At 48.7% G+C, this 15,199-nt stretch overlaps 1 protein-coding gene across 1 annotated transcript in view; it reads right to left on the bottom strand.

Annotated features, from left to right (window-relative positions):
• Window positions 1-2,323: 2,323 nt before the first annotated feature.
• The window catches only part of Heatr1 (HEAT repeat containing 1), a 41,221-nt gene continuing 28,345 nt past the window's right edge, over window positions 2,324-15,199 (bottom strand). The window contains exons 30-45 of the mRNA XM_042686092.1: window positions 13,789-14,019; window positions 13,281-13,407; window positions 12,427-12,587; window positions 11,020-11,066; window positions 10,490-10,613; window positions 9,199-9,339; window positions 8,530-8,822; window positions 8,290-8,440; window positions 7,445-7,603; window positions 7,196-7,330; window positions 7,010-7,114; window positions 6,757-6,925; window positions 6,034-6,188; window positions 4,966-5,124; window positions 3,310-3,418; window positions 2,324-2,566 (exon numbers count right to left, since the gene is read on the bottom strand). Of these exons, the coding sequence (XP_042542026.1) occupies window positions 2,478-2,566; window positions 3,310-3,418; window positions 4,966-5,124; window positions 6,034-6,188; window positions 6,757-6,925; window positions 7,010-7,114; window positions 7,196-7,330; window positions 7,445-7,603; window positions 8,290-8,440; window positions 8,530-8,822; window positions 9,199-9,339; window positions 10,490-10,613; window positions 11,020-11,066; window positions 12,427-12,587; window positions 13,281-13,407; window positions 13,789-14,019 (2,355 nt within the window). The 3' untranslated portion in view covers window positions 2,324-2,477. The remainder of the gene's footprint in view (window positions 2,567-3,309; window positions 3,419-4,965; window positions 5,125-6,033; window positions 6,189-6,756; window positions 6,926-7,009; window positions 7,115-7,195; window positions 7,331-7,444; window positions 7,604-8,289; window positions 8,441-8,529; window positions 8,823-9,198; window positions 9,340-10,489; window positions 10,614-11,019; window positions 11,067-12,426; window positions 12,588-13,280; window positions 13,408-13,788; window positions 14,020-15,199) is intronic.

Below are 15,199 nucleotides of genomic sequence, written 5' to 3'. Positions count from 1 at the left end.
CATCTCGAGTCACTACGTGTTTGTTGTTGAGCTCTCAGAGTGTCAAGGCCTTCTGGTGTTCCCCTGCTGTCCGCTGCCCTGTTCGGCCAGTGTGCTTTCCTCCAGTGCTCAGGAACAAACTGGCAGCCAAGGCTCTGCCACTGTTAATACCACACTCAATAAGCAGCTAAGCACCTGCTCTGCTGTCAGTGCTGAGGAACAGGGGCGTGGTCTGTGCTAGTGGCTGGGCCCCGGCAGGCAGAGCTGAGGTGATCCCTGTCCTTCCGGCTGGGACAGTGTGGTGGTGCTGTGGGCGCACTTGTCCACATGCGCACTCACTGCGTCATTCCAGGTCAGGAGAGGTTAAGTGCTGCTGGGTGAGACATTACCCCTACTGCACACCCTTCCTTCCCTATTTGCCTCATCAGATCCCGTGGCCAGGACACTGCACAGGCTCCCATTGGCAGTCTTTAGCAGTGTACTAACTCTTCTCGCTATAATAGCTTTACTGAACAATTAACATGGAAACATGAGAACATAGTAAAAGAAGGCAAAAAAATCCCACCCCAACAAGAACACCCAAAACCAACCATGTGGAGGTTATGGCAGCCAACTTGAGGTGTGTATGTGTGTGTGTCCCTGCCTGTGGTGAGCTTAGGGCACAGGCCAGATGAATGCAGTCAGTAGAAACTGTGGGTAACCCTATTGTAGTGCCATGAGACAGGTGGACTCCTAAGGCAGGCACCACTCTGAGAGCTAGGCAGTGGAGGCAGCATCTTGTTCTCCTGCAAACTGGCACTTGCTCTACTTAGTGACTGCTCAGTCATCATGGCATGAGATCAAAACCTTGCTGTGTTTACGTGATTACAATCAGGCCTGTATCGGCAAGTCAGACAGTTGCATTTCTGTAATTTGTCTATTTGAAGGGATCTGGCAAATGTCTCACATAGAATCTTTACAGGTCACATCTTGTTATAGATTTCAAAGGTTTGGACGTGGGGCAGAATAGTCTAAACCAGTAGTTCCAACTTCTGCTGGGGTTTAGGAATATTTTCGTAACAGATTTGGATATTATTTGCACCCATATATTAAAAAAATACCATAACCAATCCTATTTTTCAAAATGCCTTTGTTGAAAGTGCTATCCTTTAACTCTTCACATTAATTTATTATGCTGTCTTGCCAAACTCAAGATACGAGGGCGGTGGGAATGGGAAGTTAGTAGGAGCAAGGAGGCTGCTCCTGCAGCCCTGCCTTGAAAACATCAGAGGGTCTGACTGAGATGCTGGAGACCAAAGGCACTTAGGAAAACGCAAAAGCCCACTCACTGTTCCCTGCCAGTATGAGAGTTCCTTTTCATCTGTTGTACATGGAGCAAATCTAATTCTTTGATAGAATCCTAGCTATTCAGGAGGCTGAGATCTGAGGATCACAGTTGGAAGCCAGCCCTAGCAGGAATGAGACATGAGACTCTTCAACTAATCACCAAAAGTGCTAGAAGTAGAGTCATGGCAAAAAAATCAAACAAAAAATGCTCAGGGACAGTATCCACCAGTATCCTGAGTTAAAGCCCCAGGATCAGCACACACAAAAAAAAGGGCTGGGAATGTGGCTCAGTGGTAGAATGCTTGCCTCACATGGGTTCCATTCCTCAGTACCACATAAAAAAAGCCAGAAGTGGCGCTGTGGCTCAAGGCACTAGCCTTGAGCTGAAGAGCTAAGGGATAGCGCCCAGGCCCAGAGTTGAAGCCCCACACTGATTTAAAAAAAAGGATTCGAGTACTTATTAAGGAACTGTACTGAGACGTTCTTTGAGAAGAACGAGTGTTTCTGGGATGCTCTCTAAGGAAAGGCTTTCAGATTCCATGCTGACACCGAGGGGCAGTTCTTCAATGGTTCTTTAAGTTCAGCCTTCACTGTAACACAGTGCTCAAGATTAGAGAACATCAAAACCAGGGAAATGATGCAGATGCTTTCCCACGGGGAATGTGCTCATGGCGGCTGCAGAAGTTCCTACTCCCTCCGTGCTGGTCACAGGACCGGCCCGGGGTGGGTTCACAGGCAGCTTCTTGGCTCCTGGGCCCCCCTTCCCAGAGAAACAAGAGACCGGCCCTAGAACTGCCTGCCTCTGCAGCCACCCAAACTCCAGCGGCTCCAGCCAGTATGCCTTGCAGTGGGACGCTGAAAGGCTGTTTTGTTGGGTAGAGGGCAATGGAGTGAGGCCCACAGACCCAGACCCCTCACAGCACGGAGTGAGGGCGTCACCCTCCAGGACTCGTTGGCCTTGGGGGCCATCCTCTCAGCGCCATGCAGAAGAGACCACACAAAATGGCAGACTGTTTTATAAAAAGATAGCACGTCCTATTTACCAACTGTACAAAAGGCAGCCCAGCCCGGGCAGGTCATCTGTAGGGAAGTCATGAGGTATCTGCAGTGAGTGGTGCCAAAAGCAACATGGCACCAGCACCAGGATCGACCAGCTGAGTGCATGTGTGGGGTCAGAAGTAGCTCTGCAGCGGCTCCCCCAGCATGGTCTCCAGCTGCTGGATGCTCTTCTGGCACTGGTGTTCCACTTCTTCACACTCATCTGAGAAGGAAAAGCAAAGTGAACCCGCCAGTCACCCGCACCTGGGCACTCCAGTCTTCACTGCTGCACCTCTGCCCTCGGCCCATCAGAGTAGGGCCATCACACTCGCTCCTCCCTCCTGCCTGCCTCGTCCTGTGACCCCCAAGAACGGGGCTGACACGTACACATCCCACAGCCCTTCACCAGGGGTTGGGGCACAGTGAACAGAGATGAGTGTTCCTTTGCCACTTGCTGAGCGTGCACGAGTGTGCATTCCAGCATGGTGAAGCCCTGCGAGAGTAGTTTCCAGTACAGAGCAGCCGTGGCTGCTTCAACCAGTGACATAGGCCACAATCACTGGCTCTCTAGTGCCGCTACTGTTAAAGCCTCTAAAAACAGGGGCAGTGTCATTTGCCCACTTAGTGGGCCACATGAGGACCAAACACCAAGTACACGTGGGCGTCTACCACGGCATCCTCTGTGATGCACCACATTCCAGCACAACCTCTAGCTGGGGACAATGCTCACAGAAATTACACTACTGCAGCCTGTGTGTACACCCAAACCCAAGACTGTACTGCTGGCAAACATGCAATGACTACCAGAGAATCCTGCCAGTTCCCACCTGTCTGGGAATGAGGCAGGATGGTATCTGCTGCTAACCACGAAGATCCCAAACTGCGGCATTACTGGGGATGTATGTATGCGCACACACACACACTCATTCACTCTTTTCCCCTAGTTATTAATAGTTTGAGAATTACCTTCCATCAATTCTGCTAGGAAAGGAATGGATTCTGGTAGCAGGACAATGTAATTCTCCTTTAGCTTTTCAGCTAGTGCCACCACGGTAAGCAAGGCTGCAAACCTCACCTGTAGGAGTAAGACAATCAGAGGGTGCAGTTACTTAGGGCTCACAGTCGTGTTTTCTGCCTTAGGACCTGAACTGACTGCAGAAAAGCTCTTCTGATAGCCGTCATCTCATGCATTTATTTTCTCCTTAGTACTCCATCACAGAAGACCAGCTTATCTATTTGTGATCATCTGGAATATGCCTAACATTTAAAAAAAAAAGTTTCTCAAACTGCATTCCTACCCCTGAAGCTCTTTAATGTGTCTATCTTCATGGCATTTTCCTTTAAAAACAAAACAAAGTCGGATGCTGGTGGCTCATACCTGTAATCCTAGTTACTCAGGAGGCTGAGGACTATGGTTCGAAGCCAGCCAAGACATGAAAGTCCCCATGAGCGGGGTGCCGGTAGCTCATACCTGTGATCCTAGCTACTCAGGAGGCTGAGATCTGAGGATCACAGTTCAAAGCCAGCCCAGGCAGGAAACTCCGTGAGACTCTTATCTCCAATAAACCACTAGAAAACCAGACGTGGTGCTGTGGCTCAAGCGGCAGAGCGCTCACCTTGAGCCAAAGAGGACAGGGAAAGCACCCAGGCCAAGTTCAAACCCCATGACCAACAACAACAACAACAAAAAGTCCCCAGGAGACTCTTGTCAATTAACTACTCAAAAACTAGAAGTGGGGCTATGGCTCAAAGTGGCAGACCACTAGCCTTGAGCAAAAGAGCTCAGGGACAGCACCCAGGCCAAATTCAAGCCCCACAATCACCATTCCCTCCCACCACAAAAAAAATTGCCATGTGTCACCAGACTTAGCAGCACTGGATAGAGCTGACAGATGCTGAGTTGAGATTGCCGGGTTGGGGGAGGGGCGCATGGAAGGATGCCTGGGCCAGGACAGTCACTACCACCTCAGCACCAAGTGAAAAGTAAAAAGCACACTAGAGTTAAGATTTCCTGACATTGTGCAAGTAACATAATCAAAGATTAAATCTGCTGTTGCAATGTATGTATGAAACTATGATTTTAGATTTGCAAATTCATCGGAACAGCGTAATTGTTTCTGCTTGCTAACATATGTTACAAGTTGAATCCTGTAAATAAAGTGTTTTGGTCTGTTTTACAGTAGCCTAAACCATTAGAAATGGCTAAAACCTTTAGAAAGCGTGACCCTCTCATGTCATTGCAGTTACCAACCCCGTGCCCACTGCGTAGAGAACACGCTGTGTCCTGGCAGTGCGCATGGACAGACTAACCCACACCTCAGGGCCCAGTGGCAGACACAAGCAGCAAATGCTTTTGTCATTAGATTTAAGGGCTCTAGAAAGTATTTTAACACTTCTATCTCTCATGTCGCAGGGAGTTGGAGGAGACTGCTATTGTTTATAAATTAACCAGGAAGGAAAGAGAAGAAATGCTTTGGCTTGAGATTCTGTGAAACTCAGTGGACCAGACCTCTGACACAGATTCCAGAGGCGGTGCACATCCCTGCTAGTGACCGGGCCAGCCTTATGGCCCTTCGCTATGGGCTGGCCTTCAGAGCTTGCTGCCCACTGTCCTCTCCCCACCTTGGGCGAGGAGTCTCGTGTCTTCAGCAGAATCTGGTAGTTGAGGGGTTTCCACAGAGAGTCATCAGCCGTGGCCACGGAAAACTGTGCAATGCAGGGAATCAGGTGCTTTGTTACCCGCTCCTGGAACCGCTCCTCTCCGCCGAGCCTGTTTTCCAGCTGTGAAGAGAGAGACAAGGACTTAGAACAGGCTGAACATTTTCCTTCTGTTAGAAAACATATTCAGGCCAGGCACTGGTGGCCGATGCCTGTCATCTTAGCTACTCAGGAAACTGAGGTCTGAGGATTGTGGTTCAAAGCCAGCCCAGGCAGGAAAGCCCATGAGATGCATCTCTACCAGACAACCAGAAGTGGCACTGTGCTTAAAGTGGTAGAGCACTAGCCTTGAGGTGAAGAGCTCAGGGATGGTACCCAGGCCCAGAGTTCAAGTCCCACGGCTGACAAAGAAAACCATATTTGGTGTGTAAGTAGTATTTTACCTTTTTTTTTTTTGTCTGTCGTGGGGCTTGAACTCTGGGCCTGGGCGCTGTCCCTCAGCTCTTCAGCTCAAGGCGAGCGCTCTACCACTTGAGCTACAGCGCCACTTCTGGTTTTCTGGTGGTTTATTGGAGATAGGAGTCTCACGGTCTCTCCTGCCCGGGCTGGCTTTGAACCGCGATCCTCAGATCTCAGCCTCCTGAGTAGCTAGGATTACAGGCATGAGCCACCAGCGCCCGGCTGTATTTTACTATCTTTTATGGCAACAGGCTCAAAAATCGGGCCCTTGTAGGACTAGAACTCAGTGTCAGGCTTTTCTCCAGAAGGTTCTGGGGCAGCCACACTCTGAGACTTGTGTGGCAAGGCCGACAGTTAACATCTTAAATCGATGATTTGACTGTAAGACCTTCTGTCTTCCTTTTGAAAAATTCAAAAGTAAAACTAAATGAGCTCCACAGTGAAGCTATGTTATGTCCATGAAAAATCTATTTTAAGATGAAAATGTCATGAAAGAACCCTTCCTTCACCCTTAAGATTAAGCAAGCATCATCTTGAAGAAAAGCCTGTGGGGAGGGTGGAGGTGGCACATACCTGGTCTACCAGAGGTGTCATCAAGGCCTCGGCTCGCTCCTTGCTCAGGAAGTGTTGCGTGTCATAGAGGAAGATCTTATGTAAACAGTTCAGGATGAACTGCAGCAGCAGGCAGCACTTCTCAGGGTCATGTTCCGAGTCAAAAAACGCTTCATCTGTAGATGGGGAAGAGAGAGAGAACCACCCAAACCAGTCACCATCTGACACCAGTGCTAATGTGAAACCACACTGAGATTACCCCACTGAGATTCGGAAAACAATCCAGCAATCCTAAAATGAAAGCAGATCGCAAGATCATGGGGCCCGCTCCGGTCCTGAGGCTCAGCCTGGCACGGTGAGTTACCCCACTGCCCCTGCTCATCAGCACAGACCTACCTTCCTTTCAGTGTTTTGGTTTTTTTTTTTTTTCCTTCAGTGCTGGGGATGGAATCCAGGGCCTCGTGTGCTACACAAACATTATACCTCAGCCCTAACTTAAATGTTTTAAAGTCATTTCCAACAAGAAGTAATAGCTCCTACTTAGTTATTCTTTCTCCTCAGTCAGAGGATTCATGCTTATTTTCCATCAAGCTAAAACACAGTTCCATGTTTGATGATAAAGCAGCTCATCCTCCTCCATGGAGAATTTAGGATCCTTCAAAGTCCTGCCTGGGTGTTAGCTTGAGTCTCACTAGCTGCTGGGTTAGATGCAGAGCGAGGGCAGGGCTGACAGGGGCTACCGACCTGTTTTGGAGATGTTCACCTGGTTCAAGGTGTCTGCAAAAGGCTTCACCAAGTGCCCCGCAAACAGAGTGAACAGGCCTTTCAGTTTCTCGGCGATGCAGTCAGCCACGTTGAAGAATGTCAGCAGCCTGTCCCTCGGGGCATCTTCTGTTTTGGCCCAGTCGAACAGCTAGAACCAAAAACCAGGCGTCGTGTCTCCTCACATCACAAGTCACACATGCCTGAGCAGGCAGTGCCGAGGAAGAAAGCTCACCTTGAAGAAGAGGGGTCTGAACGTGGCCTCAGAGAGCTTCACTACCATGGCCACGAGGCAGGCGATGACATGGCCCTCCGCCTCCCCAACTTCCTCCAGGTCATTCTGCAAACACGGGAACAATGGTTAGCTCGAGTGTGAGTTCTACAGGGCCTGCAGCCAGGTCCGGCCCTGGCTTCCGCTCACCTCCGAGTGCTGCGCCCGGAAGTCCAGGGCCTCCAGGAAGAAGTTGGTCAGCTGAGACTGGTGGGACAAGAGCTCTTCCTTCTTCATCACCCCGATGTGCTCTTGCAGAATGCTCATGAACGGGCCCATGTGATTCTACCACAAATGGGAGACAAAGCTTCACTACGTGCCCCCCCACCTCCACCCCCCGGGCAGCCACAGGCTGGACCATCTCAGCGCCACTGCCCCGAGCGACCATGGTGAGCTTACCTTCCAGGTCCTCTTTATCTCCTTGTACGTTTTGTTAATGGCTGGCAGGAGGACGCGGGGTGCGAGCCTGGTGGCCAGGGTCTTTTTAAGAGATGTGAGACGGATGTTAGCATGGGAGGCAGAGCCCATTTCACATGTGACTTTCTCCAGATGGATCACCTAGGGGAACAAACAGCAGTGAGCAGGTGTCACAGATCCATGGTGACAGCCACACTCCTGGAGAGGCTTGGTGGCGATGCAGAGCCATACCCAGTGTGGTATGGTGAACACCGGAGGGCACATCTCAGCTAGGCACAGAATTTCTTCTAAAGCCATCTCTGAAGAGCTGTCGATAAAACCGGGCAAAGCTGGCATGGAGGCGCGTGTGTGTAATCACAGCTACTTGACACAGGGGCAGGAAAGTACTGAGTTTCAGGCCAGCCTGGGCAAGGTTAGCATTACCCCATCTCCAAATCAAAATATCAACAAAAGGGCTAAAATAGTAAAGCATCAGAAATGCCACCTGCCCATGGCACACTGAGCAACCTCCTATCAGCACTGCAGGAATTCTGCCACACAGGAACCCTAGGTGCAAGAATCTTTTACACACCCATCTCCACACTAACAGGTGGCTCTGCCTGCCCAGCTGCCTAGATCTTGCAGAGGGAGAAAAAGTAGTGAAAACTGCGCGCGGTCAAAGAAAAGAGCTGCACTGAGAAGCAAGCTAAAGCAGAAAGTATGGTGGAGGAGAGAGAGAAACATGTGTGGTTAAGAGCCGGCTTCCATCTGTCATGCAGAAGCCAGCGCTGGCAGTTCTTCATGACCTGCTGCCACCCAGGCAGCGTGGCGTGGTCGCCAAAGCTTACCTGGCATAGAACATCTTCCAGGTAGGGGCTGATGAAGTGCGGGAGGGTCTCCACCACTTTGTGCAGGGCAGCCAGCGCGCTGAGCAGACAGACCTCACTGTGGACCAGCTTGCTGGTGCTCTTCACGGCTGCCAGCAGCGACGGCATCAGGCTGGCGAGAAAGAACGAGCCTGTTAGAGGGACTGAAAGCCCAAGCCACGGTGCCTAGAGTGGCTCGAGTTCCCAGCATCCAGCGGCTACCTGGGAAGTTGCGGGATGGCCAGTGCCTCCAGGGTGGACGTGACCTCTGCGATGCACAGCAGGGCACTTCCTAGCACGTTCTTCTCCTCCTCCAGCTCTGGAGCGATCAGCGCCACCGCAGTGCTCAGCACTGGCACAAAAGGCTCCTGGTTTTCAGCACCAAAATTCTTGCATAAAAGCTTTAGGGTATACAGCGCTGTCTGCCTGTTGATTGCTTGCTCTTCTTCCGCTTCCTTCTTCTTGTGCTGCACAATGGCCAGAAGGACTGGAACTAGTTTGAGGAAGCGCTGAACCTGCAGAGGATTGTCAAAGTCTCTTAGTTACATGGCTGCACCACAGCCAGTCCATTTTCCCATGTCCCCAGTTTGAGACTACCAAGATGGGGGTCAGCCTGTGGGCCCTGAGCCACAAGGTTACAGGTGAGGGCTGCTTCCTCCCCATTTGTCCCTCATCAGCTGTGCTCCAGTGGGAACTGCCAACGCTGAGGCCACCATGTGGTCCAATCAAGCAAGGACTGCACTGGGCCAAAGTCCATTTTAAGAACTTCTACGACACACCTGTAATACATTCAGATCAGACCCACCGTGCTGGGACCCTGGAAACGCTTTGGGGAGTCGAATGCAGCTTGTTAAGAGGGAGGCACCAGGATCTGCAACAGTCTTGACTCACCGTTTTCCTCTGCCAGGATGCAGGATGCTGTAGTTTGTTATTTAGAAGATCCAGAGCCTTCCGGCGAACAGAGGGAAGAGGATTGCCCACAAGTCCCTTAAGCACAGTGATGAAAGTTTCTGTGGGCAGCAAGGCATTGGCCTGTATAGTTCCACATTCACATTAAAGGAGAAAAAGAGAAAGGTCAACTCTCACCAGGACTCATGACTTTTTTGTGAGTCTCATTATGTAGCCCAGTCAGGCCTCAGCCTCCTAAGTGCTGCCATTGCAGGTGTGCAGCATTGGACCCCTACCTGGACTACAGTTTATTGCCTATCTCTGGTGCCCGGAATGTTCTTAACACTTTTCCATGTAACTATTACAGTAACCCTTCAGCTAGTCTTCACTGAGGTAAAACACAACAGCACAACAAACTCTCTGATGCTGGGAATAAGTGATAGCTAAATAATCCAGTTAGACTTAAACAGTGATCCTAACGTCAAGGCCAAAGACCAATCTAGTTTATGTAATATTCTTACTTTATTCTGCTCCAAAGAAGTGGAGCACTGTACAATACATGACTAAAGACTAAGAATATCAGACTTATGAAGCAATGTGTCCCTGAAAACATTTTTTTTTCTGGACAAGTTTTATTTCCAATCTTTAAGAAAATTTGAGCCTTGCTTATTAAGATAAGGTATTGCTAAATTTAAGGTAAAATTTAAAGCTACAAAATATTTCAAGGATATCAAAAACCAGTGACAAAACTCTAGTTAAAAAATGAGGGCTGGGAAGGTGGCTCAGTGGTAGAGCGCTTGCCTTGCATGTCTGAGGCCCTGGGTTTGCTTCCTCAGCACCACGTAAGCAAAAAGAAAAAAACCAGAAGTGGCGCTGTGGCTCAAGTGGTAGAGCGCTAGCCTTGAGCTGAAGAGCTGAGGAACAGCGCCCAGGCCCAGAGTTCAGGCCCCATGACCGGACCGCCCCCCCCCCCCCCCAATAAATAAAAATAAAAAATGAGCTGGGCACTGGTGGTTCATACCTATAATCCTAGGTAGCTGCCCAGGAGGCTGAGATCTGAAGATCACAGTTCAAAGCCAGCCCAGGCAATAAAGTCCATAAGACTCTTACCAATTAACCACCAAAAAGCAGAAAGCAGAGCTGTGGCTCAAGTGGTAGAGCATTAGCCTTGAGCACAGAGAGGCTCAGGGACAGTGCCCAGGCCCCGAGTTCAGGACAGTGCCCAGGCCCTGAGCAAACAAACCAACTAAGGGAAAACAAATGCCAGCAATTCTAGGAAGAAGCGGGAACCCACCTTGTCCAGCATGTCGTACGCTTTGCTGAGAAGCGCGCGCCAGAACTTGGCGGTGAGCTGGTCGGCATTCTTTTCCACGGACTGTGCTACAGTGTTGATGTAGCTGAGCACCGTTTCTAGCAGCCTAAGAACAGAGACACAAACAGCAGCTGATGGCATGAAAGCATACTGTCCCCTGTGTGTGGTGCCCTCAAACAGAAAAGGCAATTATGGTTTCAGGAGTTGTGTGGAAGGAAAGGAGAAATGTCAGCGGTCAGAGGCTGCTGTCGGGGAAGGGCTTTCTCCAGCTCTCAAGTTGGCAGCTGTACTATGCTTTTTTAAGAGCATCTCCTACTCTAGGAAAATGTAAAGTACTCAAGGAAAAAAATAAGATGTATAGACTTCATTTCAAATGGCTCCGAGATAAAACCACTGGCAGAGAGGCTGCAGTGAAGCTGGCAGGTGTGTCGGGGCCGGGGGGGGGGGTTGAGGGGGGTTGCTTCAGCATGTTTACCTGTTTCCAAATAAAAAGTTAAACAAAGTGAACATACCTCTGTTCAAGGCCTTTTAAGATCTGAGGACCCCCGCTTTCAACCACCTGAGTGTGAAAGAATGCTTCATCAGCACATCGTGTGGGAAGCCCAACCCCACACCAATGTCACCTGCACTGCTCTGACTGCTTGAGTCAGACGCCCAGCCCTTCCAGGGCCGCCCCAACTCAACACCTCTTCACTTAAATTACATTCTTTCGTAGTGTCTTAAAACATGACAAAGATTTGGAAAAACAGAGCATATAACCCCCCCTCATTTGTGTACTCTTTAAGTTTTATGAAATGCTGCCTTTGTTAGTTCAAAAGAATTAGACGAGATCCTTCTTTTCAAGTTGTCATTTGTGTCCTTTAATATTTTGGAAGTTTCTCTAGCCTGTTAGTATTTTTTTTTTTTGGGGGGGGGTTCTCATACTTTTCTATTTTCTAATGCTTTTATTTTTACGTTGGTAATGGGGCTTGAACTCAGAGCCATGAACTTTCACTTTTTCTTCTCTACCACTTGAGCTACAGCTCTTTTTCTGGCTTTTCGGTAATTAATTGGAGAGATGAAGTCTCATAAACTTTTCTGCCCACACTTGCCTAGAATAAACAATTCTTAGATCTCAGCTTCCTAGTAGCTAGGATTAGAGGTGTAAATCTAGTTTTGCTAAGCTAAACAGCAGCATTAAACACTGCTGTGCAAGATCAGTCCTACCTGCCTGCCCTCGCTCTTTTTTTTTTTTGTTAGTTGTGAGGCTTGAACTCTGGGCTGAGGCACTGTCCCTGAGCTCTTCAGATCAAGGGGAACGTTCTACCACTGAAGCCACAGTGCCACTTCCAGTTTTCTGGTAGTTTATAGGAGATGAGTCTCACGGACTTTCCTGCCCAGACTGGCTTTGAACTGACACAAACTGGCTTTGAACTATGATCCTCAGATCTTAGCCTCCTGAGTAGCTAGGATTACAGGCATGAGCCAGCTTGTATTGGACTTAATATAAAGCTGGCATCATGACTGGCATTTTCTTGTGCCCAGCATCCTTTAGGTATTGCTTGAGATGTGCTGGAAGTCTGTCCATGTTCACTGATGTGACATGTCATGTGACCAAAGACATTTGGTGGTTATAGTTTTGAGCCACTATGAATAACGCTATTACAGCTGGCTTGTAGATGACCTGTTGTGCACAATCTATGTTGGGTATTTACTGCTAAGAATGAAGTTGCCGGGTCAGAGGGCCTACACTGTCAACCTTGGTAGAACATGACAAAGTATTTTTCATGGTGAAATGAATTTCCATTTTTCCTATCTTTAATGGCATGCCTCCTGTTTTCATGAAACAGTTGATAAGCTATTTTCTTAAGTTTAAAACACAGATCTTTTAGTAAAAACAAGATCACTTTATCATAGATACATTTTAAGGAACACATCACCTTTTTAAGGAAATTATTGGAAGCCAGGAGCTGGGCCATGAAGGACACTGACAGAAACTTGAAATGCCGCAGTTGCTTGCTGGTGTGCGTGTCCACATTGAAGATCTGCAGCACGTCTTCTTTGACTTCAGTTTTAACAGAGCCTGTCTTGTGGGCAGTCTCTGAAACACAGCAACAAACCTCACTCATCCACAACCTGACTCCTCAGCACAACAAGCCTTCAAAAAACACTGCTAATGACGGGCGTCAGTTGCTCACGCCTGTAATCCTAGCTACCCAGGAGACTGAGATCTGAGGATTGCAGTTCAAAGTCAGCCCAGGCAGGAAACTCCAGAGACTCTTATCTCCTATAAGCCACTCAGAAAACTGGAAGTGGGGCTGTGGCTGAAGTGGTAGAGCACTTGCCTTGAGCTGAAGAGCTCAGGGACAGTGCCCAGGCCCAGAGTTCAAGCCTCACAACGGACATAACAAAAACCACAACAACAACAAAAAACCACAACAAAAATACTGCTGAGTGGATTTCTGATAGAAATTTGCTCAGCTGGAGCACTGCTGCAGATCCTACGTACTTTTTCTTTTCTTGTACATGTATTCACTGGTATTTTACTGGGAAGGTGAGAGCCAGCTACCACGGTCTAAACAACTTCCTGTCATTTGAACACAATTCCTCCTGGACACCGTGCGTGATGCTCCACCGTTAACACAAGTGCAAGGCACAAAACATAAAGTAGTGTGTGAGAACTAGTTCTTGTTTGTGTGGGACACAGGGAAAAACACAACAGGGCCCAGTAACTGCAAGTTCTTTTCTCCCTAGCCCTCAGACGGACCATTCCCAGCACCAGACTCATACTTACCTTCTTTTTCCTCTGGTAACTTCACCAAGTACTGAAGGATGTTCATCAAGCTTTGCAGCTGATGCTGGACACCAAATTCACAACACACTGAAATCCAAAATTCAGTATCTGCCTCTAAAACAGCATCCTGTAACACAGAGAAAGGGGAAGATGGCAAAATGAGCCTTTGGATGTACAAATACAAAGCATGCTCATGAGACCCTCAGCCTCAGAATTGGAACACATGTTCCCCCAAGTAGATTGATCAAGGATGCTCTTTGATCAATTTGCTTGGGTGTAATTCTACAATAAACTCTGTGGATGTTATCATGTATGTTTATTTCTAGACCTAACTTCCAAAAGCAATTTTTAAGAATGCCAAAAACATTTTTGAGACAAGGTTCCAGAGGTGCTCTGTAATAATGTACATCAGCCACCACCAGCCTGTGTTTTAATGGGACAACATGAGAAAATCTTCGTGGAGCTTCCTCCCCCAGAGCCCTCTCCCCACCAGGCCCGATGTGCTGACCTTTTCTCCACAGGCAGCAACCAGCACTGTCTTAGTGACGTACTGTTCAAAGAGCAAGGCGAGGAGAACCCACAGGAACTTGTCTGCTCCAAGTGTGTCCACAAGCTGGACCAGGATGGGCAGGCGCCGGTGCTCAGGAACGTGTGGCAGTGCATCCACGAACACGCTGATGATCTTCACCGCGAGCACTTCCACATTCCTTGTGACTTCCGTGGACTCTCCATGGTCAGACTGCAGAAGAGTGGGAACAAACCTCGAGTGAGCAGACAGCGCCTTCAGTGTGCCCAAGGGGACACTGAGTGTGAACTGAGAGGAGCGCCTGGGGCTCTTCATCTCATAAAACCTCCATATGCAGACAGGCACCAATGGTAGGACACGGGTGCGCAGCACAGACACTGAGTCTGCCTGCAGTTCCAGGAAGGACTGAAGCAGGCAGGGCACAGAAGAGACCACGTATTTCCTGCTGCTTCAGAATACAATCGTGTTACTCCAGGAATGGTGCTCAGCGAAAGTGCAAGTGTATTACTGAGTAAATGCTCGCATGAAAAACCCCACGCCCACGTGCCTGGCTCATCCTGCTCCCCAAGAACTGCTTAGTGCGTGCTTCACATGTGCTCAGGCCTGGCCCACACCGGGCCTCTCATCCTGCCACTGACGGCTTACCGCTCCTTTCCTGTCTTTCTGTCCTAAGGGACACTCTTATTCTTTCCTGCTTTCCAGTGTTCCCTACTCCTATGGCACACAGCTTAATGAATACACCTGCTTTTCTTCTCAGGCGTATGTATGCCCTACACTTGCCAACCTGGCAGGCATAAGAAACACCAAATCTGATGTCAAGATTAGAAGGAAAAGGTGTGGGAATGTTTATTCTAAAATGGCCAAGGCCTGGGGAGGCATGCTCATCACGAGCAGTTAAGCACACAGTATAACCACACCCCAACTCTTCCTTCCACCAGAAGAGATGATATCCACATGTCTGAAGACTTTCTTGAATATGCCTTGGTAAATTTTTTTTTTTTTTTTTTTTTTTTTTGTCGGTCATGGGGTTTGAACTCTGGGCTTGGGCGCTGTCCCTGGGCTCTTCAGCTCAAGGCAAGTGCTTTACCACTTAAGCCACAGTGCCACTTCTGGTTTTCTAGTGGTTTATTGGAGGTAAGAGTCTCACGGACTGGGCTGGCCTGGCCTTGAACCACGATCCTCAGATCTCAGCCTCCTGAGTAGCTAGGATTACAGGCGTGAGCCACCGGCCTGGACCTTGGTAACTGTTTTAAAATCAAAGTGTTAAAGCTCATGTGGAATTCTACAACCCATCCACATGATCTGAAGGCACTTCTGTTGTTATGCCTTATAGTGCAGTGTAACTGGATGTGACATATTTATTTGTATGGTTGGAAATGGTAGTATTTGTAAG

This window comes from Dipodomys spectabilis, unplaced genomic scaffold (assembly GCF_019054845.1).
Source record: "Dipodomys spectabilis isolate Male_0828 unplaced genomic scaffold, ASM1905484v1 ptg000096l, whole genome shotgun sequence".
Lineage (NCBI taxonomy): Eukaryota > Metazoa > Chordata > Mammalia > Rodentia > Heteromyidae > Dipodomys > Dipodomys spectabilis.
This window is presented reverse-complemented; position numbering and strand designations above follow the sequence as displayed.